This window comes from Penicillium daleae, assembly GCF_028827525.1.
Source record: "Penicillium daleae strain IBT 16125 chromosome Unknown utg000008l_segment0_segment0, whole genome shotgun sequence".
NCBI classification, from domain to species: Eukaryota; Fungi; Ascomycota; class Eurotiomycetes; order Eurotiales; family Aspergillaceae; genus Penicillium; species Penicillium daleae.
In genome coordinates this window covers 609434-628700 of record NW_026623156.1, presented here as the reverse complement: position 1 = coordinate 628700, position 19267 = coordinate 609434, and the positions used below count along the sequence as shown (strand labels likewise).

Below are 19267 nucleotides of genomic sequence, written 5' to 3'. Positions count from 1 at the left end.
CTACGGGGCTGATCGGCTCTGTAGAGAAACTTCCCCGATAGGAAGTTCGCCTCCCGTTGGGTCCTCTTCAATGAGGGCGATGGGAGGGGAATGTCGAAGACGGGACACATCCCTAAATCCCAACACCGATGGTTGTATTAGAGTCCCAGTAGAGAAATTATTCGCTGAGAGACTGAAATCATCCTCGTAGACTCAAGTAGCAAATGGTGAAATTGCAGAGAGCCTCAATTCCAGAATTGCGTTGGATCTGCGTGGTTGCGTTGGGAGTTGGACGCATCTCTCCGGTGTTCCGTCCTGACGGCTGCCGGAGGACAGACTTTATTACTTTCCATCCACCACCCTCCATATCAACCTCTTGTGTGTACGAGAACACCAATGTGGTCTATGCACCGCCAGTAGCGTGTTGATTGACATCACTTGGAATTCCACACTGGGCACCGTGGCCAGGGCCACGATGATGTTTCATCCTAAAATCTCATCACCATCGTGGGCCAGCCGCCCATATTTGCAACCCCTTTGGCCCAGGACTCCGATCAAATCGAAGGGCCACCCCGTTATGGCCCTGCCCGGCGAGTAGTAATACCGTGGGGTTCAAGTCTTCAAGGACGATCAGATCAGTCTAGGACCAACTAAACCCCCTTCCCTGGCCCTCGTGAATACCAATTGCCTGGTGACCATCCCTGTCTACGGGCCGAGGAATGTAGCAACATCGCCCACGCAGGGAAATGATCCGGCATTTTGATGATGGCTCCAGGGGGTTTATCCTGCGACGTGGATGTTGTTTCCCATTCCCAGCGGCATTCTGGTGGGGTCTGCTTGCCTTGGCTAGGCCGTGATGTCCCGTTTCTTGCTGGAGACTCACATTCCATCGTGCGAGAGCGCCAGTGATCATGAATGCTAACCAAGTACTAAAGGTCTATTGACCTCCTTCGGCCACAGAGTATTGGCTGTCGCGACGTGCTGGGAGTCTTTTCTAACTAACTCTGCCATTCTTTTACGTGCTTCCGCAGCATTTCAGATACAGTCACTCTTTTAACTACAGACAGCTGCTCCGGTTCTTGCCCAGTAATCTTCAAATCTTATACATTTCATCACCATGAAGGGCTTTGTTGGTGGAATTCCTATCGCCCTGCTGGCTGCGGCCGCGCAGGCCATGGAGCACGGCACTGTGAGTTTGAGGACAGCAAATGGCAAGCGCAAGATTACTGACAAACTCCATAGCCAAACGGCCAGGGCATCCAGACTGGCAGCTACTACCCTCACGTCGGCGGCACTGCCATGGGCGGGCCCTCCGGCAATGATGAGGATGGCGGTTTCACTGGTCCCTTTGGCGCCAACGTGCAAACCCACACCGATGTGGATGAGTACACCAAGGACGACCACTCGGTCAACATCAAGGAGACTGATGTTTACCCAGAACTTCGCCCTGTCTTCGGACCTGGCGAGGGCCCCTTCCCCAAGCGCAAGTACCCGCACTACGGAGGCACCGCGATTGGTGGCCCTTCCGGCAATGACGAGGGTCAGACCTTTGATATGCCAATGATCGCCAATATCCAAACTACCGTGGACGAGTACGCCAAGGACGACCACTCCGTCAAGGTCAAGGACACCGACACCCACCCACCTCCGGACTTCATTCCAGCGGGCCCTCCTGCCGGCTTTGGAGGTCCCCCTGTTGGTTTCCGCCAGACTGCCAACCCTAACGGAGACCCTTACCATATTCCCGCTACTGCGTTCGAGAAGCGCTGGGAGCCTGAGTTCGGTGGTACCGCCCTGGGTGGTCCCAGTGGTGGTGACGATGAGGCACCCGATGGATTCGAGGGTCCCTTCGTTTCTGGCGGGACTGCTGAAGGTGGTCCTTCTGGCGATGATGATGGAATCAGCTTCGGCAACCCGATCACTGCGTCGGTTCACACCAGTGTGAACGAGTACAGCAAGGATGATCACTCTATCGATGTCAAGAACACGGACATCTATCCTGCTGCGTTCAAGCGTGACTGGGAGCCCTTGCAGGGCGGTACTGCCATAGGTGGCCCCTCTGGCAATGACGGTGGCCAGACTTTCTCCGCTCCTATCACTGTCGATGTTACCACTGGTATTCACGAGCACTACGAGGATGACCACTCCATCGATCTCGAGCACGACGATGTCTACTCTCCTCCCACCTTCCCAGTTGGTGGTGGCCCCGGTCCTGTCATTCCTTACGGTGGTCCCTTCCGCCGTGCCTACTCTCCTGACCGTGTTGCTGGCGGTGGCACAGCCCTGGGTGGTCCCTCTGGCGAGGACGGTGGTGTCAGCTTCGGTAACCCTACCTCCGTTGGTGTCGACAGCAACGTGAACGAGCACTCTGAGGACAACCACGCCATCAAGGTGGACACTACGCACGTCCACGGTCCTGCCGTTGCGGTTCCTCAGATGCCATGGATGACCTACAAAGAGGAGGCCCCCATCGAGCACCCCGGCCCTATTGCCCCTAAGCCTGAGATCCCCGAGGCTACTCCTGCTCCTCCATCATCGGCTCCCATCTCCGAGGTTCACGAGGAGCAGCCCGCCCCTATTGCCCCTAAGCCTGAGATCCCCGAGGCTGCTCCTGCTCCTCCATCGGCTCCCATCTCTGAGGTTCACGAGGAGCAGCCCACCCCTATTGCCCCTAAGCCTGAGATCCCCGAGGCTGCTCCTGCTCCTCCATCATCGGCTCCCATCTCCGAGGTTCACGAGGAGCAGCCCGCCCCTATTGCCCCTAAGCCTGAGATCCCCGAGGCTGCTCCTGCTCCTCCTCCATCGGCTCCCATCTCTGAGATCCCTGAGGCTGCTCCCGCCCCTCCCTCTGAGCCCAGTGAGGAACACGAGGAGGTTCCTCAATGCGCTTCCCAGGTGGAGGAGGTTGTCCACACCGTGACCAAGACCCAGTACCAGGAGGTACACCCCACTCTGACAGTCTACGCGACCCCCGTGGCCCAGGTCGTCCAGACTTCCGCCGCAGTGCCCATGTCCGCTATCCCTGAGCAGTCCAACACCGACCCCAAGGTCGTCTACTCCGCTCCCGCTGCTCCTTCATCCCTCACCCCGTCCCAGAGCTACAACTACGCGCCCCAGCGCCCCATGAGCTCCAGCGCCGTCTACTCCGCTCCCGCTGCTCCTTCATCCCTCGCCCCGTCCCAGAGCTACAACTACGCGCCCCAGCGCCCTGTGAGCTCCAGCGCCGTCTACTCCGCTGCAGCTGCTCCTTCATCCCTCGCCCCGTCCCAGAGCTACAAATACGCGCCCCAGCGCCCCATGAGCTCCAGCGCCGTCTACTCTGTGATCCCCGTGCATGTCCCCATTGCCACTCCCTCGTCCAGCAGCGTGATGATGTCCATGGCTACCCCGTCCAGTAGCCACGGTCTGCCCAGCGGTGCCGATGCTCTGCAACGTCCCTCTGCCTCTGCCAAGCCCTCTGCCAAGCCCTCTGCCGTCATGTTCCAAGGCAGCGCTGCTCGTGTCTCTGGCGGAATCGCTTCGGTCGCTGCTGCCGTCTTTGGTGTTCTTGCTTTCGTGCTGTAATAATATCTCTCGTTGCGGGATTGCCCTGTCAGAGGGATGGAGAAGTGCACTGAGTCGTTGTATTTTTCTCTGTTTCTTTCTTTCCCTGTCATGTGTCTTTTCGTATAGCTTTGTGAACCTCTGCGCTGATTGAGTCGTCTAATGTTGAATGTCCGTCTCGAAATGAGGTGTCACGAGTACTTACTTGAAACATGAACTTGCTTTCTTCTTTTCCCTTTCAATCCCTTCAATAAATAGTATCAAAATAGCTGTCCTGGTTGATAGTACCGGTTTGGATGTCCGCAAATTCATGTCCTTGTTCTGCTAGAAGATCCCCGCTTGCGGATAGCACTACATGTAGACCCGTCCCGCCTGTTTAGGGCTTGATATTGACCATTCGGTCATTACCAAATACTTTCCAAGAATACCCCAGATTACCAGCATCCAAGAAGCATACACCGGAAGTCAATCTATCTCGCTGGTCTATCATCCAAATTAGTTCCCTCTCATTCGTGGAAGGTCTCACCCAGTCATGGCAAGTTGTCGTGTGATATCATCCGTTCATCATCCCGACAATCCTGCAGCGCAGTGACATCAACCAGTCAAAATCATGGAATCGAAGTATTAACTAAGATTAACTCGCACGGCACATAAGTACATATATTCGAGCGTTCATCTAACAGCTGCCTCTTTACCAGCAATCCATCCTCGCATCGGATTTTCCGCAAACGCCTTCTTACCATCCAACCACACAAATCTTCAACTCCCAATTCCATCTAGCAAAACAAAATGGTCGGCCAAGATCAAGACCCCCACCAAGGAGGCAGCCTCTCCGACTTCGCCGTTAAAGGCACCACAATCCCCAACGACGCCGGCAAAATGAACACCATCCCCTCCGTGCCACGGCCCGACCAACGTGCCGAAAACGCAGCCTTTGAGAACTCCGGCCTCGCCCAGCCCTCAACCGCCTTCGCCGCAGACAACGCCACCGACTTGCCCCGTTCCACGCGTGATGTCGGACACACAGGCGAAGTTATCACGGGAACGGGAGATACGTTGCCGGCGGGTATCGAGTCGAAGCGGGCGTTTATGGGGACGAATATCCCGGGGGGAACTGGGGATGCGCGGGGGATGAAGCATCATAATCATAATCGGAGTCAGTTTGATCGGTATGTTAAGGAGGATGAGGATGCGGGGGAGAATGTTGGGGAGCATAGTTTGCGTAATGAGTGAAGTTGATGGTGTTTTTGTGATTAGATAGACGTATCTAGAATGTTGAATTGGGTTTGAATGTTGCTTGATATTTCTTTTTGTCTAGTATGTTTTGTGCAATGATTGCCTCAAGTATAGAGTCCAGCATCGGGTCCAATGAAGCCCTTGTAGAGTTCGTCTAGAACCTCTCGCTTTCTCTTGCGGTCGGCCATCTCGGCTTCTTCTTCCTCATCAGGCTCACCATCAGGCTCCCGAGAAACCCATGTGCGAATGGTCCCGTCGCCATGGGCAGAGAAAAGCTCGAGGCCTTCCCCGGATGCACCGTTCCCGCGCCAGGTCAAATCATTAATACGCGCAGCACTGAAGGCCCTTGCCCGGCCACGTGCTGCCTGGTTTCCACCCATGAGCCCTGGAACCCGAAGACGCTTAATAAAAGTCCCTTCTCGAAGCTCGAACATAAAGATCTCACCCCGGTCATCTTGCTCGTTAAAGTTAGACCACAAGAGCGTCTCCTGCCCAGGGCCCATGACGCCCTTGGGTATCAGCAGTGGCGCCCGCTCTGCCATGTGAGAAGTGGAACTATTGCGAACCCGAGGGCCGAAATGTGCCAGTGTGTTTGCGCCCGTCGCTGCATCCCACACCCGGATACGCGAGTCTTGCCCCGTCGTGACTATATGGCTGCCAGTCGACGTCCAACGCACCCCAGTAACAGGGCCGTTGTGAGCCCGTGCATGTCGCGAAAATGCTGGCCGGCTCTCGAAAGATGCTGGTGCAGATCCGGACCCTGGCGCTACAAGGCCTACCGGATCGTCCATGTCCAAGGTTGCGATTGCAGAGTTGTGACCTCCGCGTCGGACATCGAAGATGACGACTCGGTTGTCGACAGAACCAGATGCAAGTAAATGCGGCCGGTGAGGAGCCCACGCCACCGATAGAACGGCACCATTATGGCCTGGCAAGCCGTGCGTGGCTAGCCCGGATCGAAGATCAACTAGTCGGACTGATTGTTCGGATGTAGCGACTGCAACTAGCAAGGTAGACCCTGGTTGGGAGGAGAAGGAGTGCGCATATGGTGTGCAATCGAGATTGAACGTGTGGACCGGAGTGATTTCAGGCGACTGCAGCGCAGAGAGCTTTAACGTGCCGTCATGAGACGTCGAAAAGATGGTTGACGGGACTGGATCGAATGGGTAAATAGAGAGAGAAGTGATGGCGTGTGTATGCGCATCTTTGTGTGATGATTTCCTGACAGTCGCGCAGGCACGGTGGATATGATCGAGATCTGATCCTCGACTTTCGAAGTCCCAGAGATGAATAGAGGGATCTGCGCCTCCAGATATCATGCTATACTAGTCAGGAACACGTCCGCAGGGAACAATGGCTGTTACTGCACGTACTACCGGCCCTCAAATTGATCAATTGCCAGGCAATTCACGCCAGATTGATGGGAAATCACATTTTCAGCTGTCGTAGGATCCTCTCGATCCAAAGGCGTCGCGTTATTCGCGTCACCTTGACTCTGATCCTTGGGTGCGGCTCTGCGGCTGGAGAACCGAATCCCAGGCGCAGGCTCGAGATTATGGACTAGCCGTGTGGTTTGTGCAACGTGGAATGCATTTGGCGAGACAGACCCGAGGGCTCTGTTGAGAAGATAGGAATTCATTCATACATCAGGCAGCTGGAGAGGTAAGTCAAACACGAAGACAGGTAGCGCTTCAAGGACGGGGTAGCTGCGGGCGGTGACCTCATCGGATTAATGTTGTGCCGGCGCAATTAATTTTGGGCAAGTCGGAGTCTTCGGTCTTTACGCCTTCACGAGGATTTGCCGAGGCCAGGCTAGATGCTGCTGGCAGCAAGGGAGAATGTCCTATGGCAAATCGCTCAACCTGAGCCAGAATACATTCACTGCGCCTCCGGAGGCTGAGGTTCATGCGCCGGAAAGCGAGTATTCTTACAGACAGACCCGACGCACCACTAATGTTTACGATGCCGTTGCTGGTAAGTGCCGAGAGGCAGGACACTCCACAATGGACGAATTTGTCTGACCAGTTCCAGGCCGAGTCAACCGCAAAGGACATCATCCAGCAGAGCGCTTCGCCTCTCGCTACCGCGACACTGCCTCGTCTGGAGCCCGAACTCTCCGACCAGAGGAGGTTCTGTTTCGGACACAGAACACCGTGACGGATCCCTTGGAAGAAGAGAACTATTTCGCAAACGAGAATATACGATCCGATACCGCACTTCCGAGCTCCGAGATACTCGAGGCCATCCACGCTTACGCTGCTGATTTTTATGAATTCGCAACGGAGGATCATGGCCTTCACGATCACCACAGTATGGATGAGACGGCCCTGATCGCAATGGGAATCTTAGTGGAGGAGATGGCCAAGGAGGCATTGGGGGAAACGGGAGACCTGGTGCTCGTGGAAGGCGAAGAGGTGGCCAACGAGAAGGACGAGACGGGTGCGGAAACCGACAACACCAACGCCTCCCAGTCTCGAGGACGTGTCCGGAGGAGGAAGAGAGCGCGTACCGGTGCCAATAACATGGCTAGCTCGCAAGAGAATCTCAAGGGTGTGCGGCAAAAGTTCAAGCGGCGGAAATTGAAACGTGCCGCTTCCGACGCGGACAAGGAGCTTGATGAACGATGAATTTAATGATGCTGGTGCATGGTGCTCTGGTACTTGCCATCATCTATCGTTCAAACTTCATTGATTATCTGTACCTTATGAGATTGTCTGTATTTTTGCGGACTATTTCAGCCCCGACCAGGTGATCTGGCAGATGCATGAAAACTGTGTGTGCTGTTCCCACACAGCCACTCGGCGCTTGCAGCAATTGCGGCATCGGGACATCACGCCAATCACACTCCCTGGACCAACCATCTTGGGACAGAGACGTGTAATTCGACACCGGTGAGCGCTACGGGGAAAATACTGTAGCGCAGAGTCTCACGTCAGAACAAGCTTGTCCACCCGACGAGCTGTGATTATTGATCTGCCATGTCAACTGCGGCAATCCACGCAGTTTGATCGTCTTCTCGGTTCATTGGCGCCATATGAGTTGATGTGGCGTTAATAGCTTCGTATGTCTTCACTAGGCACATCGGCCCGGTGTTTGTTGCTGGCGAGTATCACACAAGGGCTTTGGCGTGCAAACCGAGAGATTTGCCATGCTTTTGCCCACAGGCATTGCCTCGAGCAATATGAGTATCTTTTGAAATAGACAAACCTTCTTAACGGCAGTCTTATGTGCGCACGTGTCAATTATAGCTGGGCTTCACAGGCTAGTAGCAGCACATTTGAATGAACACCCTGCTACTAGGTCCACCACCAGCAGACGTTTTAGAACGAATTGCCCCAGTAGGTAGATGCTTATGTGTAGTTGACATATTATCCTATATACTCCAGTATTTAATTGCATCGTGGAGCATTACCCAGGCCACTCCCGTGCAAAATACAAAGCCGGGGGAAAATAGTCAAGTCGTGACTCCATGGCAGGTGACAAGATTCGTAGTCTTCCAACTTGGCGTTCTCCCAAGCCTCCACCGTTGAATGCTTGGCCTTCCCCGATCTACCCTATCGGGATAAGTTCGTGATTGATTAAGCTTCTCTGATCTGAACCACGGGAAGCGTGTCCGAGTCTCGCACGGACGACATCATGGTACGTGGCCCCCTACTACGGAGACGTCCCTGGGGTGGGATGTTGGATGATTGGGGCTAGCGACACCCACCACACAACAAAAAGACGAGACTACTGACGCGTCCTGTGTCCAATCCAGCCGCCTAAGCTTTCCAAAAGTGAGAAGCAGGAGCTGATCCTAACTCACCTACGCGCCACTGGCACCTGTCATACGCTGAAAGATCTGGAAAAGGCGCTCCCCACCGTGGCCTCCATCAACAGCATCCAGGTCAAAGAATACATCCAGGCACTCACCAATGAAAACAAACTACGAGTCGAAAAGATCGGCAGTGGGAATTGGTACTGGAGTTTCGGAAGTGATGAAAAGCAGGATTGCGAGCGCCAGTTGGCCCGGGTGAAGACGGACGTGGAGAAAGCTTGGAAATCCTGCACTGATGCTGAGGCGGGCCTGGCCGCTGAAACCGCACAGCGTCAACAGGAGGCCGACGACACCGGCTGCGATGCAGAGCGAGAGATCCTGCAAAGCCAGAGAGCCGACCTACAAGACGAGATTCGTCGGCTCCAGGCTGCAGAGATTTCTGCAACCGACTCGGTCAGCAACAAGGGCGTGCAGCAGCTCCAGACGGAGCTAGCGGGGTTTCGGCAGCGGGCGCTTCAGTGGACCGATAATGTTTACGTGCTGGAGGAGTATCTGCGCAGATTGGCTAGCGGGGACCGGGAGGTTGTCGAGGCAATTCTGCGCGAGTGCTACGGGGTCGATTACGTGGACGGCGAAGGCCTACAAGAGTTATGAGGCTGAACCAGACGTGCAATACAAAGAAATGAACAAGCCACCCGCTACCTGCTAGCAACCAGCAACTCGGTTGGAGAGACAGGAAAGGCAGCAGAAGCGAAAGGAGCGAGGGGAGCGAGGAGCGAGTACGAGGCATCTTTCATGGGTTGTTTTCCCCCGGATCCTTCGGGATGAGCGAAAAGCTTAGCATGGGGGGTGGTGGTGTTCCAGGATGAAACCGAGAAATTAAGCCTTGTCCAGGTCTGGTTATTGCATGGAGAAAGAGTCAGTAGTACTCCGTCCATAGACTCATGGTAGCAAGCGTAGAGGGCTGTGGATAGGGTGAGCCGCCAGGTGATGCATAATCATGAGAATCATGAGAATCATGAGAATCGTGATGATCGTGATGATCGTGATAATCCCTCCGAATGCCCGGAAAGGGACGACTAGGCTGACTCCTGCGAGCCACCAAGAGAAGCTTGACCGTGCGACACGCGAATGGAAGTACCGGGCTGGTTCTCCGTTCTCCGCCCGGGGGGAACTCTGGACCTTCGACTGGTTTATCTCGAACTCGTTGCCCACTCTCGTGAGGGAGGGACTACTGCCTCCCTGGTTCAACTAGTCCCGTCCGGGGCCTCGACCGACGATTGTCCCTGCCTGACTATTCTCGTCTCCATTCGCTTTCCCCCTCCCTCCTCTCATCCCTTCGTGATCACTCTCCTTTCCTATCTACCTTTTCACTACCTTCAACCACCCATTAACCCCCCACCCACAACGACTAATTCTCCTCCTCCTCCTCGTCTTCTCCTCTCCTCTCCTCTCTACCCGGAACCTTGCGCCACACTCCCAAGACCCACATTCCATCTCCTGTCGCGCCTCGAACCTCGACCTTGCCCTCGTGCGATCCTCGACCGTCTCGCCCTTCACGCCACGACTCGCATTCTGGTTCTCCCTCCCCGCTCGCCCAAACACGATCCCAATCCCAATCCGTTCCGCGACTTTTTGGGCTCCGTCGACCTCCCACGCGCGTACCTAGCGGGGGTGACTCTCGACCCCCGGCTCTGCGCTTCGTCGCCGCGAAACAATGTGGCCCGCGGGCTCTTGGTCATAATTCCCATTCCGCTCTTTGGACCTGGGGAATCTCTTGCGTGCCGTGGACACGGACACATACCGTGGCGTTTGGAATCGGACCGTGCCCTTGTACAGTAGTCGGTGCCTTTGAAGGCCAGATTCCCCCTCGACGATAAGGACGACTGAAAAAGGAGTCCGGCTACTCCATTGGACTCACTCACGGGGCGCATTGCCGGCTCACCCTGTCTGAATATTATATCGCCATACCTCTCATACATACTGCGCCAGGGGACTCCGTCGTTGTGTCGGTCGATCTGCGACCCATTCCGGTCCTCCCCTGACGATTTCCCCTCCCCCTCAGTCTCCGCCATATTGTATGGATGAAGCAGGATAGCGGCAGTGTGTCATGTCCTCCCCCCTCCCTATCAAGACCTCTACGTCGCCGGTCAGTCGGAATCGCAGCTCCTTTCTCTCCAAGTTTCGCTCCCCACTTGGAAACCGCAATCGCAGCATTACCGACTTCTATATCGATCCCGACGACCCATGGCGCTCGTACTTTCCCGGAGATGTGATCAAAGGCACGGTGATCGTGACAGTTGTGCGGCCGGTTCGCATTACGCATATAGTGGTCTGTCTGCATGGATATGTGAAGGTGTTTAAAAACGCGGTTCCCGCCGGAGAAACCGCTCCCGATTTGGGATTTCTTGGACCCGGGCGTGGCCGGCGAGGCGCCGAATATATGGGGAACGGCCTGGCCACCTTGTTTGAGGATGAAGTCGTTCTCTGTGGTGATGGGCGGCTCAAAGAGGGTATCTATAAATTCCGCTTTGAGATGGGGCTTCCTCCATATGCCCTGCCCAGTAGCCTCAACGTGAGTCTCCTTATCTCCCTCAGTTGATCAAACCTGGTCAGTACTGACATTTTACACCTGAAGTTCGAACGAGGCACCATTGGATACGCCTTAACTTCGACCCTTACCCGACCCACCACCATGAATCCAACCATGTCCTGCCGAAGGCGGGTCAATTTCCTCGAAAATATTGATATAGCGCCCTTTCCCGCACCCAAAGCCCGCATCGTCACGCTCGAACCGGTTTCGAAACGATCCAAATCCAAGGCGAAAGCCAAATCCATAAACTCCGACGCGACCGCGGCCCCGGATTCCGCTTCTATAGATACCCCCGTTAGCGGTGCAGCCGGCTCGGTGGATAATCGTCCCGCCGTCAGTCCCTCTCCAAGCAATGTCAGCTCATCCAGCCGCCCGAGTGAAAGCAGCCAGAGCTTTCAGATTGTGAGCGACCCGAGCTCCTCCACAAGCACGGGAGGCCGAAACAGTGAAGGTCGCAGCGCGACCCCTTCGATCTCAGATAAGACGATTACTGCAAAGGCCGAGGTTTTGCGCGCAGGCGTGCTACCAGGGGACACTTTACCCGTCAAGGTTACTATCAACCATTGGAAACAAGTGCGCAGCGCGCACGGAATTATCGTGACTCTCTACCGACAGGGCCGTATCGATATGCACCCAGCCATTCCTATCGGTACCACGGCCGCCGGAAAGAAGCCAGTCTACGAGGACTGTTATCCAAGGTCACGCACTGGGCTAGGAGGATTGACTCTTGGCACAAGTCGCACCAGCAGCACCTTCCGTAAAGATCTGTCACAGACATTCGCGCCACTGATTGTGGACCCGACCAACATGACCGCCATTGTCAAGACATCGATTCGAGTTCCCGAAGACGCGTTCCCCACTATCACTCGTGTCCCTGGTGCAATGATCAATTTTCGCTATTATGTCGAGGTTGTGGTAGACTTGCGAGGCAAGATCACTTCCCCCGATCGCTTCATTCCCCGTTTCAATATGGTCTCTGGTGGAAGCACATTCTCGCCCAGCGGTCAAATTCTCAACCCCGCAGATGCGAATGGAAGTGGCATCACGGCCAACTGGGGTGGTAACATCTTGGACACGGACCAGATCCGCCGAGAGAAAGGCGTCGTTTCGATGGCATTTGAAGTTGTGGTTGGGACGCGCGATACACAGCGTGGCCAAGCTACTATTGAACGCACCCCTTCCGCGGCTGCTGACTCGACCGCATCTCACACCACACCTCAAGCTCATTCTGCAATGGTTCATCCCATAGACGGAGAAGATTGGCCTGAAGCAAGCCCGATGCCGACCTCCCATAATGATCACGATTACGGCGCCCAAGAAGACTATGATTACGGGTTCCCTCAAGAGGGCCATTGGTCAGAGTATCCCGAAGATTACTCACAATCATTCCAGCCGATCGGCCCAATGCTGGCGCATCCGGAGGTAGAAGAACCTGTCGATGAGAAAGCCAGGTTACGACGCCATGAAGAAACCCTTCTGCCTAGCCAACCACCAGAGGAAGAAGAGGCAGGGCCCTCCAATGCAGCAGTGGCCGTGCCGACTGCGCCTGTTTTGCCAGACGACCACCATCTGCAAGACTATCAGCATTTGCCGTCGCCGGTAGCCAATGGTGTGCCGCATGCTGTCCGGTCTGCTGAATCGCTACAGACCGTTGTCATTGCCAACGGTCACGCCGCAGGACCCAGCGAACCCTCGGCGCCCGCAGACGACAAGCAGGAGCTCGAGCGACAACGGCTTATGGAACATATCAGTGCCCCAAATGCTCCTCCCGAAGAAGGAAATGGCGAAGCTAGCGAGTCTTCCACCGCTCCCACGGCGCCGACCTTTGATGAAGATGATCAATTGGTGGGCGGCACAGCGCATGCGGACGAGTCCTTGCCTCGGTATCAGCGGTGATGGGATCATTGTGTTCGGCGATTTTATTCCTGTTTTATTTTCTTGTACATTCTGCATTTTGGGGGCCGGGATATTTCTGGAAGATACCACTATTCGCATATTTACATCAGTCACAATGGCGCTGGGTTTTGAAAACCACGGCGTTGAGAGCCTCAATGTACCATAACATTTCTCTCGCCCTGTGTGTCCCGTTTTTACCTTTTTTCTCTCTCCAAATTCCCACCGATCCCTATCAGCGGGGAAATCGTTGACACATCAAAGCATAACCAAACTCTGTCCCCCTGCTCCGTGTCTAGCCTTATCTCCGACCGCCCGTCTCTGTCTCTGGGGGCAGCCTTGGCACCCGCTTAGCGATAACCTTGAGATCCTTCTCCTCATTCCCCCTGTTTCCTTCTTTCCTTTCGTATCCCTCTCGCTTGCCCCGATCAAGCAGATTCTCCTCCTCCCATTCTTCACAATGGCCTTCAAGAGCGGGTCGTTCGCGACCTTCCTCATCCTATGCCGTAAGCTCTTATCCCACACCACCCGCCTCCAATTGCACTGAGGCCACCAAGGCCTCAACTCAAGACGCCCACGAGCGCCCAACAGCCACCGCAATCCTCCCCACGAGACCATCACTAACCAGCCACGTTCTAGCAACATGCTTCTTCCTGGGCATCATCTTCTCCATGTTCCCCTACGACTACCCAATCCTGTGGTCCACCACCCCAACTCCGGCCTCACACTTCGACTACTTCGAAGCCCACCTCCGCTTCCTACACGCCTCGCCCCCGCTCATCCCGCGCATCCTCCACATCGTCATCTTCCTCGGTCTCGCCGGCCTAGTCACCAAGCTCTACCGCCCCTCCGAATCAAACATGCTCTTTGACGGCGCCTCCCTCGTCCTCTACATGTGCGGCATCACCGTCTACATCGCCAACATCGTCAAGGGTCTGCGTCTCGCCTCGGCCGGCCAGTACGGCGCTGAGCTCGCGACTAACCCGGAGGAGAAGGAGCAAATCCTTGGTCGTGAGGACTCGCTCAAGGTCCTCGCGGCTAGCAACACTATCCTGGCGCTGGTGTTGGTCGGCATTCTGGTCCTGCAGGCTGGTCAGTGGTATGCGGAGCGCAAGGATGCGCAGGAGGATGAGTCGATTGCCGCGGGGAAGAAGAAGAAGGATGAGGGTGAGGCTGCGCCTTCGGCTACTGCTTCTGGATCATCGACTGGCAAGCCTGGTCGTCAGAGCAGCCAGCGCAAGAAGGGTAACTAGGCGCTGTTTTAGTTACTTTTTCTTTTTTTTGTCTGTTGCGCTTGCTTCTGATTTCCTTCGAAACAATCTTGGGTTATCTGGAGGGGGCGTGACTGTTCTTTGTTCATGTGGCGTGTACGATTTTTTGCCGCCCACGGCAAACGAGTTTTATACAATACGGTCTGTAGCGAAAGAAAACTGTTTGTTTGTTTTGCGCAAGAAGATGAAAAGAGAAATATCGTCTCCAAGGCGTTGGATTCGGGATTGTTCTATGTACACAGACAGGTCCATGGTGGCACAGCACAGTATGATAGCATTTCTGTACGAATGATATGAAAATGAAGATGCTAGAGACATTGGGAGAGTCAAAATGGTCAGGAATATAGACATGGGAATGGACCGGATCTGTAAATGTATCTCGAACATCGTTGAGATGATGAGTAGAATGATGGTATATGTCGTCACTCTGCGGAGGGGGAATCATAAGGTCAGGAAAATCATGAAGTAATGGTAAGGGGGGCATGACAATGAGAGAAACGAAGTGAATCAATGACAATGTCAAGCAAATGAGAATGGACTCCGAGGTAGATCTGGAGAGCGCGGACTCAGCGCTTTGGCAAAGAGGTCATCGCCAGAGTCGGCGCTCGATGTACGGGCAATTGTTGTCATAGAGCCGATTGCGGCGAAACCTTCAGGTCTACTCGATTGCTGGGCCTCCTGAACAGACTCGGGCGGATGAAGCGCAACGGGTCTGAAGGACTCAGGTCCAGTGGGATTCGTTGGAAGGCTTGGAGTTGGAGTCGGATTTGTATCTGGGGTTGGCATTGAGTGAGGAGCCCGGTTAGCTATGCTGCGGAACGAGCTGAATGAGGAGACAGCAACGTCCGGCGATTGAGGCGATAGAAGGTGCGAGTCACTTGGGCCTGGTTTTCTCGCGGTCAGTTTCATTCTATCAGAGTTCAAGTCTTGATCTTGCGCACCATCTTTGGCTGACAAATCCCTCTCACTGGTCTGGAGCTTCAGTCCCTTCAACTTATCCATTAATTTCCTTCCACTGACAGGAGACACGGGCGTAGCGGGCCCAGTGGGATACGTGGAAGAAGAGTTGGAGGAGTCGTGGCTGTTCTCAACGCCACGAGGGCTCAAGCCGAAATTCCCTTCTATCCACTCCTTCTCTTGTACTGCCATATGTAGCGCAACTCCTTCGGCATTGGTCAAGCATTCTTCGCGAATCTCCTTCTCCAAAACACGTAGTCGCTTCTTGGCCCAGATTGTGTGAAGCACTCCTTTCTTCCCAGCGGAACGACCTGTTGCGCCCAACTCGGGAGGGAAGATCGCAGGTAGGGGGTTCAGCTGAAGAATATCGCGAGGGTCCAAGGCTGGAGCCGCTCCATCATTGTTTGTTTTGACTTGTCGTGGCTTGTATGACAGGGTGACAACAGGTGGAATCGTAACATGTGGTGGCAGTAGGAAATAGAACCGACGCGTGCTTTCGCTCGGTCGTTCATCAGCGGGCAGCACCGTGGTCTTCCCTGCCCAGGAGACATGCCATGAACCGTCGGTGGTCGATCGAGCCAGGTCGTCATCTTCCCACTCCACCATCAAGATTTTGGTGCCTTCATTACCCTTGCCAGCCTCAAACTCGAAGCGTGCCAGCGCTGTGATAGAAAGACTACCAGCCTTCGGGCCGCGTGGGGTCTCAAGTTCGGCGAATTCGCTATCCGGCGTGAAGGTCGGCGGGGCTTGGGCCATGGCGACGTAGACGCACAGGAGGTGAGAATAGGGTAGTCGAACTTTGGGGGCGCACGGAACGCAGATTTTGGGTACTCAAGACCTGCCTAGGGTGACGCGCCGCTCGAGAAAGGTGACAGGGCTTGTGGTGACGGCGGGCTGAGTGGAATGAGAGTACAGTGCAGTAGGAAGGCACATACGTGAGGGACGGCTGAAGGGAGCGGGTCGATCACGGGATTATGATTATGGGACTCCCCCTGGGGCGACTTTCATTATCACCGAATGCCTCAGGTGAAAGTCACTAGCTAGCCGCTCGAAAGAGAGGGGTCACTTCTCCGGGACAGTCATTCGTTGGTTCATACAGGGGCATAGAATACGACGATCCGTGGTGGCCGCTTTTTTCTCTCCCCGCCTCTAAATATAGAACACATAGAGCGAAAGGATCCCAAACACGTAACCTTGATATTAGCCTTGCGTGAAGCCAACAAAGAATGCAAACCATATACACCTGGAACCACATTCTTTTTTTCAAAGGCCCTTTTCATATCCCATTCTCGATGTCCAGCATCAAGGATATATAAGGGATCGCTTACCGAGCGCATGGCTAAGCGGATACAGAGGTTGTGGTTAACCCCGCACTGCATGCATTAGAGAGCTTCTATTTATATCTACTGCCAATGTAAATCTCGCATCAGCATTGCATCGAAGAAGTCCCAGCAGAGACTCTCGATTGATATTCTCCAGCGATAACAGATTTCATCATTGATGGCTGCCCTGAATGAAACCGACTCCTGTAGACGTTAGAATGAACATAGAATAAGAGTAAACATGAGAAGCAACCGTTGTCTTGTTTCAATTGATTGAATGGACATGGAAAGGTTTGAACAACCTTGGCGAGCATATTCCACCTCGTCGATAGATGCGTTCGAGCGAAGTCGAGCGAAGGATACTCTTAGCAATATTCGTGTGGAGAGGCGATGCGCTAAACAAAGTCAGAAGTTTGGAAGCGCCTGATGTCCCACTGGGGATGCTTGGACAAACACTACATCGAGTGTGTGATGTATGTAGAGCCAGAGAACTCAGCTATGAGTCCTAGATCAGGTCCTTGGGATCTTTCCAAGACGATAGGGGTATCATACTGTATGATACAGACCGTGCAGACAGTTGCAGTCCGGAGAAAGAGAACAATACCTAGTATATTTTTAGAACATCTTCAATGGCTAATTGGACATCGTTGAAGAAGACAAACCTCGTACGCGGGGTTGTCACATAGCCTAGGCGATAGGCAGTGATGGTGTGATAATGCATCTCCGGTAGCGACAATATAGGCGGCAGTCAAGCTAATATTTTGAGTGTGGAGCTTATCAAGACCCTGAATTAACGAGACGATTGGCTCTCGTGACAGACATGATGTCTGGCATCACAGGATAATTCTGGATGAAGAGCGGCAGTATGCTCGATATAGAAGTCACACAAACCACTGACATGCTAAGTTTAGCAACATCAATGGCAAAGCGGCAGCTGAAGAAAGCGTCCAGACCAATGAGTAGAGGTCCGAAGTGACAAAGATTTGGCGTGAGATATCATTTGCTAGGTGCAGTCACTCCCATAGACCCAGATTTCTAGCGCCACCAGGCTAATATGGGTAGTGGATGTGAAGATCCGTCGGAAAAGATATCATATTCAGCGAGAGATTGCTTCACAAAGGCTCTATTCTTGGAAATGGAACTTAGCTTAGACCTGTAAGGAGTGGAGAAGCGATTCTCACCTGAAATCTATGGAAGTATTGGAAGTTTTGTCCACTAGAGGGATCCTGAGCTTCAATCAGCATTCGTTCATATGCTAAATGACTTTGCATGATGAGCGTTAGTTGAGATTTGGGGGCTTGGGGAAATTCGTAAGTCACGATAAGCTTTGCCCTCAATGAGGGCATCTCCTTTCCAATGTCAAGAGCATCGTAAAGGTGGCAGATTTCTCCATGAAGAAATGAATCAAAATACCCCAATGAGGCGACCAAGGCAGCGTTATATTCTCTGATTGCCAACATCACTTAGAGTGCAGAAACATGTTGGCTCTCAAATTGCTTTCCGAGGTTCTTGTTCCAAAAATAGCAATGTTTATTTTAGGATCTATATTTTAGGTTAATATCATCCGAAATTGCCATATGGATTTATGATGTTCCGAAGGTCCTCTCAGTCCCGAGCTGAAGAAATACCGACAAAGTGGCACGATTCGTGGTTAGCCTACCATTGATGAGTATTGCGCCTCCGTGTATTGGATTATGACCCATAACGCACAGACCTAGACTTGGTGGGATCTTGGGCGGCTAATTGGCGCATATCATTGGCTATGATATCCATCGACTCTTGGCATTGTGACCCGAATGCGCTTTCCTTGAAGTCTTCACGCTACAGCACATGCAGATCAATGTACGTGAGCCGTGGTAGTGAAATGCTACCTATCAGGAGCTATTTCACACGAAGAGTGAGGTCTCATGATGTCTCAGGGCTATAGAATCTGCTATAGATAAAGTGAGAACGATCGAGCATATAGCTCAAAAATATATTGACAAAGGCTGTAAGAAGAGTGTCGATAGCCCGCCTGATATCTTCATCAAGTCAAGAAACCTATAATGTACGTTGGGAGTGCTGGATCGGCATTTTACGCCCAAAAAAAACATACAGTTTCAGTTCAGACTCCACAGCAGAACCATGAGCTCATTAAGCCAATAACGACAACCCTTGAAAATATCCATGTGAATGGCTAATCTGGATATAGGTTAGCGTGGGCGCTTAAAGAATGCCCAGGATCTCACTGGCACTCGATGCAATACGTTTAGGTCCAACAGTGGGTAGAAAAGGGGGAACTTCTCGAGGCTTCATCACAGAGTCCTTCTCTGCACGCTTAATGGTCGATTCAATATGATTCCATTACTTACATTCGAGGAGGGGGGCGAGTGATTGCTTTGGAGAAATTGTGATTGCAGTCAGCACTGATGCAGTAAGTTCGTAACTTCCGTGTCAGGGCACGGTGGTATCAATAATATAGAGCTTTGCTATACACCTCATTAGAGGCGCAGCGTCAATTCGGTACTCGAACTGTACATGACACACTAGTCGTTGAATGCGTATCGTATTGCCATTCTTACTTCTAGGTTCGTGTCCTCAGTATAATTCTTGTTACCAACGACGAAGGACGTACAGTACGTTGATACGGCACGTTACGTAAAGATCTCGTAATATACCGTATATATTGTAAAATGATAATATACAGGTAAAAACTATATTGAAAGAATATACAAAC

The 19267-nt window shown here is 53.3% G+C and overlaps 9 protein-coding genes across 9 annotated transcripts; 7 read left to right on the top strand and 2 right to left on the bottom strand.

Annotated features, from left to right (window-relative positions):
- Positions 1–1096: 1096 nt before the first annotated feature.
- CweA (uncharacterized protein) lies at positions 1097–3543 on the top strand (the record flags this gene model as incomplete). Its single annotated transcript, XM_056912258.1, has 2 exons — positions 1097–1168; positions 1222–3543. The coding sequence occupies 2 exons, from the start codon at positions 1097–1099 to the stop codon at positions 3541–3543; spliced, it is 2394 nt and encodes a 797-aa protein (XP_056761107.1).
- Positions 3544–4311: 768 nt separating this feature from the next.
- Positions 4312–4755, top strand: N7458_008875 (uncharacterized protein; the record flags this gene model as incomplete). The annotated part of the gene is made up of 1 exon (XM_056912257.1): positions 4312–4755. One exon carries the CDS (start codon positions 4312–4314, stop codon positions 4753–4755), a length of 444 nt encoding a protein of 147 aa, XP_056761106.1.
- A 107-nt stretch (positions 4756–4862) lies between these two features.
- On the bottom strand, positions 4863–6397 carry N7458_008874 (WD repeat protein; the record flags this gene model as incomplete). Its single annotated transcript, XM_056912256.1, has 2 exons — positions 4863–6078; positions 6132–6397. The coding sequence occupies 2 exons, from the start codon at positions 6395–6397 to the stop codon at positions 4863–4865; spliced, it is 1482 nt and encodes a 493-aa protein (XP_056761105.1).
- Positions 6398–6596: 199 nt separating this feature from the next.
- N7458_008873 (uncharacterized protein) lies at positions 6597–7385 on the top strand (the record flags this gene model as incomplete). The annotated part of the gene is made up of 2 exons (XM_056912255.1): positions 6597–6732; positions 6790–7385. 2 exons carry the CDS (start codon positions 6597–6599, stop codon positions 7383–7385), a joined length of 732 nt encoding a protein of 243 aa, XP_056761104.1.
- Positions 7386–8394: 1009 nt separating this feature from the next.
- Positions 8395–9169, top strand: N7458_008872 (putative GAJ protein; the record flags this gene model as incomplete). The annotated part of the gene is made up of 2 exons (XM_056912254.1): positions 8395–8397; positions 8516–9169. 2 exons carry the CDS (start codon positions 8395–8397, stop codon positions 9167–9169), a joined length of 657 nt encoding a protein of 218 aa, XP_056761103.1.
- A 477-nt stretch (positions 9170–9646) lies between these two features.
- Positions 9647–10357, top strand: N7458_008871 (uncharacterized protein; the record flags this gene model as incomplete). The annotated part of the gene is made up of 1 exon (XM_056912253.1): positions 9647–10357. One exon carries the CDS (start codon positions 9647–9649, stop codon positions 10355–10357), a length of 711 nt encoding a protein of 236 aa, XP_056761102.1.
- A 268-nt stretch (positions 10358–10625) lies between these two features.
- Positions 10626–13004, top strand: rim8 (pH response protein PalF; the record flags this gene model as incomplete). Its single annotated transcript, XM_056912252.1, has 2 exons — positions 10626–11090; positions 11154–13004. 2 exons carry the CDS (start codon positions 10626–10628, stop codon positions 13002–13004), a joined length of 2316 nt encoding a protein of 771 aa, XP_056761101.1.
- Positions 13005–13461: 457 nt separating this feature from the next.
- On the top strand, positions 13462–14254 carry N7458_008869 (putative secretory component protein shr3; the record flags this gene model as incomplete). The annotated part of the gene is made up of 2 exons (XM_056912251.1): positions 13462–13507; positions 13641–14254. 2 exons carry the CDS (start codon positions 13462–13464, stop codon positions 14252–14254), a joined length of 660 nt encoding a protein of 219 aa, XP_056761100.1.
- A 537-nt stretch (positions 14255–14791) lies between these two features.
- Positions 14792–15985, bottom strand: N7458_008868 (uncharacterized protein; the record flags this gene model as incomplete). Its single annotated transcript, XM_056912250.1, has 1 exon — positions 14792–15985. One exon carries the CDS (start codon positions 15983–15985, stop codon positions 14792–14794), a length of 1194 nt encoding a protein of 397 aa, XP_056761099.1.
- Positions 15986–19267: the final 3282 nt, after the last annotated feature.